Raw genomic sequence first — 6,309 nt, 5'->3', positions numbered from 1 at the left:
CTCTCCAACTGTTGGAACGTTTGTCACTGCTTATTGGGCAAACAGGGTCAGTTTAAGGTAAACGACCGCAGTGACAAATCTGTTTACCAACAGATTTTTGGTGACTCTGCTGGGGAGTGACATACCAGTGTGCTTTGTTCCTCAGATATTGTAAGGTACCTTCTTTAGAATGAAGGTTGGTGACTGTTTGAAATATCAAATTTAGAACAATGGTTTGGTACAAAGGAAAGTTGGAAAGTGATAGTGAAAGTGATGATGAATATTATATATATCGAAAGAGACCAGTTCCTGATGAGCCCATACAAGTTGACTTCTTGGAGAAATTTTATGGTGGCATGCAATTTAGTTCTGATAAGATTCATCCCTCCTTATGTCAAGTGTTGCAAGACATTGAAGAAAAAGATGGAAAGGAGATTGGTTTTCTCGCTTGTGATCATTTACCCAAGTTAACAATCAAGAAAGATGAAGACAAAAGTGACCTTTCTCCTGTACAAATTGTTGAACTGAATCAAAGTCATGATGAACCTACACAGGTCAACTTCTTGAAGAGATTTAATAGTGGAAAGGAACTTGATCCTCATAAAATTAATCCTTCTCTACTTCAGACTCTGCAAAAGATTGAGGAAAAAGATAGAAGAGAGAATGAAATTTTTGCTCGTGATTGTATTCTTGAATCAACAATGGATAATAACAATGATGCTCATTCTCCTTCACCTATTTCTTGACAAATTCAGGTTCTCACTGATTCACATATAAAGTTTTTGAAAAGCTTCTATGGAAATATGAAACTTGATCATGCCAAAATACATCCTTCTCTACTCCAAACATTGCAAGAGGTTGAACACAAAGAAGAGGGAAGAAATTATTTTCTTGAAGATGTGTGCACTCCTGATGAGATGTCTTGTGATCCAAATTTTCAAAAAGATTCATCACATTATGCATGTGTTAAGAAAGATAAAGCCATATTAGCTCATAAGGATACATGTCAAAAGAAAGATCAAGATGAAGTGTGTGAGGAAGAAAAAGAAGAATGTGTGCCTATATGTCATGAGCATTATGAAGATCACCATGGCAAGGAGGAAGTCTTCCATGAACCTGAAAACAAAGAGTTTGAAGGAGGAATAAATGATTTCAAGACTTCTATGCAGCCCAAGCTTCAGGAAAATGGTGAAGAGGAAAGGTATAAACATGAATCTCCTATAGTTATCATTCCAACTTGGTGTATCAATTCTTCCAACGATGACTTTTTATGTCGAGAGGATATTCCCATTCATCCATCACTAACAATTGAAGATGAAAACTTTTCCATGGAAAATAAAGGTATGAAACCCAATGGACAATCTTGTATGGATTTGACCAATGGAGAAGCAACCATAGGTAAAATTTTGCAGACATATTCTCTATCTTCAAAAATGAAGACTTTAAGTGAACTCCTAGATCAACCTCGAGTGAAAAAAGATGAACCATCAAGCATTCACTCTTTATCATATATGCCACCTAAGTATGAAGTTTTCAAATTTCATGAAAAGTGTGATGAAGAGGAATCATTGGGACAAGAGAACACAAAGAGTAATACAAACGTCTATGAGCAGGTTGAAAATGAAATCCATGTAGGAATATCAACAAATGTCCCTATCTCGATGGAATTGCAATCTATGCCTTATGAAGTTTCCAAGGTTCAAAGCAATCCTTGTTTTGAATCTTTAAATCAAGAAGACTCCCCTATCAAAGAGGATACTTTTGGGAACTATACCAGGAATGCAGAGATAAATGAGGTAATGGATGATCTAATGAAGGAAGCCCATGAAGTTGATTCTCATAATGATTGTATTCTAGATTGGTGTTTGAAGGCTTCAAATGATGACTTCTTCTATGGTGAAAGTGTGTGCCTCAATCCTTTGTTTTCAGATGAGTGTATTTCTACAAGTGTTTTTCAAGTTGTCAGTCATGAACAAGATTCGATGGATGTGTAACCTCAAATTTCTTCACGTTACAAATTATACGAAGGTTTTCCAATTCGTGGATTAATTTATTGCAAACCAGACTATCAGAGGGGTCTTCAGATAGAGGATATAGGTATACTTGGGAATATTCTACAAATTGCCAATAATGTTCAAAATGGTACCCAAATCTTTCAAGAGATCTCGCAGAGTTATGATGAGATATGGTTGTTTGGTTCATCTCTCAAAGATATTTCTCATCTTCTACATGTTGATCTTGCTAGCCTGCTAAGCTTACAGGTATCACATGGATGCACTCCACTGTTCCGCAAAGGTGCCTATTTCTCTCAGTCCGTGAATGGTTTTGTATGATAATCCTGGAGAAGTTTGAGGTGGGATTTTCCTACCATGTACATACTTTAGTTAGAAGTTTTTTTGTGTGTTCGTCCCATTTTTGGTTCGTGTCTGGTTTCTCCAGCAATTCCCTATGTTGTTTCCTCTTTGACTCTGTTGCCCAATGGATAGTGCACTAGCCTACGAACCAGAGATTTTGAGTTCATCCTGCATCCTTTGCAGTCCTTGTCCCCATTTAGAGCTAGCTATTGCCCCCATATTTTTCCTACATAAAATTTGAACTTCAAATCGATCTCAATGTCAAGTAAAGGTCCAATGAGTGTTTACGCATAAGTAATGAACGCATTGTCTGAGGTCATTACTAGTTAAAATCCAAAAAATGGAAGAATATTGAGAATTAACACAAATTGAGGGAAATTGCTTGACAGTCAGGATCTAAACGTTATTTTATATCGTGTGGCCAACTTTCACCTGAACCCAGTTCATACTTTGTCATATTTTAAACTTTCAATTTTTGGTGTCTGTTGCTACCAAATGATTAAAATATCTCATTTAAGGCTTTGTCATGAGGTGTAAATAATTTTGTGGACCTTTTTACCTTTCATTAACGTTTGTTTTGAATTTCAAGACCTAACTCCCTACCGTTTGAAAGTTATACCATTTTTCTCCAACCAAAGCGATATATTTAAAATATTTAAATTATTTCTCAAATGATAATTTAATATTTTAAATTATTTCAATATGTTTGGTCATTTGCAATAAGAAAATCATCTTCAGACATTGGTGGCATTCCTCCTTGATTCATTCTCAATGAAAAATGGTTTCCAAGGTGTAAAGGATAGCTCGTTGAAGCACAAGGTTAGAAATGCTCACTTTTTGAGCATTCTTTACCTCATTTCTTAACCATTTGCCAAAAAGGTTAGAAATGCTCACTTTTTGAGCATTTCTAACCCATATTTCTAACCTTTCACAAAAGGTTAGAAATGCTCACTTTTTGAGCATTTCTAACCTCGTATCTTAACCTTACAAGTCCCACTTTGTCAAAGAAGGTTAGAAATGCTCAAAAAGTGAGCATTCTTAACCTTTTTGAATAAGAGTTTTAAAAACAAAAAAAAGAGAGCTTCAACTGGCAGGTTATGAACATTCATCAATGTATTGAAAGAAGCATGGACATACCGAAAATGGAATATAGATGCGAAGTCTAAAAGGCATAGATTGTCAAAATGAATGAATGCCTTTAGTTGAGGTTGAGTTAATCTACTGTGATGTTCATCATAGCATAGAGGATCAAAGAACTTTGTCAGGCGTGGAGTTGCAGCTACCTTGTATGATTGATATGTAGAATATAGGGGCGTAGCTTCTATTTTGAGAAAATGTACATAAATTGTTTTGGGAGACCACCACAATCCATGTGATAATGCAACCATAGACCAAGGAATTTACTCTTTGACAAGCCATCACAAAGGAAGAGATTGTCACTAGCGAATGCAAACCATGGCAGCCTAGACAATGCATGTCAACCATTTGATAGAATTCCTGAAAGAAATGTGGTCTCATGGAATGCAATGAATACAGGATATGCATGGAATGGAGTTTGCGAGGAAGCTCTCAAAGTGTTTGGATTAATGCCACTCACAGGTGTTTAACTGTTTGGAAGACTGGCTCAAGGAGATATGGAACACGTCAAATGCAAATCATGGGAGCCTTGACGTGGAATGTGAACTATTTGACAGAGTATCGTGGTAGATAAGAATGCACCCAGGAAGCATAGGAAATGTGTTTGACAATGCATGTTAACTGCTTGGCATAAGTTCCTCAAAGAATACTGAGATTATTAGTAGTGCACATACACTATTTGGCATCATCCCTCACAGTTACGTGGTCTCAAAACATGATAATGTGACGAGGTGTGTGAACTAAATGTTGTTTCCAGCAGAGCTGGTCTTTGATATCATTTTTTTTATGCTGCTGCAAATCGTGGGAAATGTGGAATGCACAGACAACACACGTGAATAGTTTGACAAAATTCCTCAAATAAATGTGGTCTCATGAAGTGCGATGATTGTTGGATGTCTACCAAATGCAAAATGTGGGCATAGGGAGAGTGCGGATAGCGCACGTGAACAGTTTGACAGGTGGATCAAATGGTATAGGTGCAGCCATGGCTAGGAAATTTGTGGCAGAAGGTGCTTATGTGTACGTTGTTGACATCGATGAAGAGGGAGGGGTTAAAGTTTGTCAAGAGCTCGATGGGAATGCTTCATTTGTGAAGTGTGAAGTGGCAATAGAGACCCATGTGAAAGGGGTCGTAGATCGAGCGATGGAGGAGAAGGGGCGTCTAGATATCATGATGAACAATGCGGGTATATTGCACGCTCATTGTAATTCCATCACACAGGTCTCTGTTGAGACTTGCAAAAGAGTGATAGCTATGAATGTTATAGGAGCTATGTTAGGAATGAAGCATGCTGCAAGGGTCATGATTCCACGCAACTCTGGTTCCATACTCTTCAATTGCAGTGTTTTGGGATTGATGAAGACTGATAATGCCTCTCAAGGTTACATGTCTTCCAAGAATGCTCTTTTGGGGTTTGATGAAGAGTGGTGCAATGGAGTTGGCAAAGGAAGGAATATGTGTGAATGTTGTGTCATCCTTTGGGATTGTGACAAAGATGATTGAGGAGTGGCTAATGTGTGGGGTGATTTGCGATGACAAGTATTTTTCCTAGGATGCTTGTTGAGATATGAAAGGTGACAATGAAAATGAAGGAAAGAGAATTAGTCATACCTAATGCAAGCTTTCCCATTATTATTCAAGAAGGCATTATGTTCATAGAAAGGAAAGGTGCTTAACAAATGCAGTTAGAATGTATGATTCGGGCATGTATTGGAACAAGACATAATGGTCATCTTGACAAATCAAGTAACTTGCACTTTCTTTGGAGATATTGGTTTTAGGTTACCATTTTGGCAAAGGTGACTTTTTGTCACTCATTGTAACTAAAGGTTAGGAAGTTGACTTTTTCTATGCATAAGTGTGTAAGTTACTAATTGTGTGGGAGAAAAAAGTGACACTAAGCAAACATGCCCTAATCTCACTTTCAATCACACATTTGTGGAATACGAAAGAGCCTAGAGGTATCACACAATTGGCTACTTCTTTTTGTGGAAGAGAGATCCATGGGCTACCTATTAGGATTTCTATTCCTTTGTTGTAATTGAAAGATAAAATGATGCAAGTTCAATCCCTAACCCCAAAGTGCAAGTATGAACTAATAACAAGATTGCAGAATTGAACTTAAACAATGGAAAGCTGTAAACACAAGGACAAGACAAGAATGTAAATGCATACCCGGTGTTAAAATCTGAGTGAAAATGTTCGGGACGGGGGTGCGGGCGCCACTGTCCTGATTCTGCCCCTGAAACTACTCCAGAAACTATTGTTTTGCACTCTGGAAAAAGCTGTCAAAAATGCTGAAAATGTTGTCTGTCAGGAGGACCAGGGCGCCCAGCGCCCCTGTCCCAAGGACCAGGGCGCCCCACACCCCTGTCCTGGTCTTTTGCTCTGCAATTTGGTGTGGAGTGCTATCTTGACCTGCCTTTCCCAGATCTGTCACCTGCGACATCGTCCGAGTCCCAAAACCTGCACTTATATCTGAAAAGGGTATGGGCGGCTATATAGGGTTTTGCCTTAGTCAAACCCCCACTTCGGTGATTTCCACCTCCATGAATAGCCAAGTTGTATTGTAAAATGTATTGTGTGTGCAAACCTAGTGTGTGTGCAAGGTCCTTAAATGCAAGAAAGCAAACTAGAGCAACCTAGAAAGTAAACCCTAATTGCTTGTAAATGATAATGTAAATGCTCTAAGTCAAGATGCAAAGTGATCTAAAGCATGAATAAAGGATATATTGAAGCTTATGCAAAGACATGAAAACAACATGAAATCATACCCAACCCTCAAGGGAGGAGTACAAGCCAATCTTCAGTCGGTAATCTCCTATTGCTCTTCAATGT

At 38.1% G+C, this 6,309-nt stretch overlaps 1 protein-coding gene across 1 annotated transcript; it reads left to right on the top strand.

Annotated features, from left to right (window-relative positions):
• Positions 1 to 4,374: 4,374 nt before the first annotated feature.
• On the top strand, positions 4,375 to 4,974 carry LOC131029766 (momilactone A synthase-like). Its single transcript, XM_057960414.2, has one exon. It carries the CDS (start codon positions 4,375 to 4,377, stop codon positions 4,972 to 4,974), a length of 600 nt encoding a protein of 199 aa, XP_057816397.2.
• Positions 4,975 to 6,309: the final 1,335 nt, after the last annotated feature.

Source organism: Cryptomeria japonica, chromosome 1 (assembly GCF_030272615.1).
Source record: "Cryptomeria japonica chromosome 1, Sugi_1.0, whole genome shotgun sequence".
NCBI classification, from domain to species: Eukaryota; Viridiplantae; Streptophyta; class Pinopsida; order Cupressales; family Cupressaceae; genus Cryptomeria; species Cryptomeria japonica.
Note: the sequence above shows the minus strand (reverse complement) of the source record. Positions and strands in the feature narration are given on the sequence as shown.

Coding starts and splice junctions, on each gene's coding strand:
- LOC131029766 (XM_057960414.2), top strand. CDS start 4,375: ATGCAAAATGTGGGCATAGGGAGAGTGCGGATAGCGCACGTGAACAGT.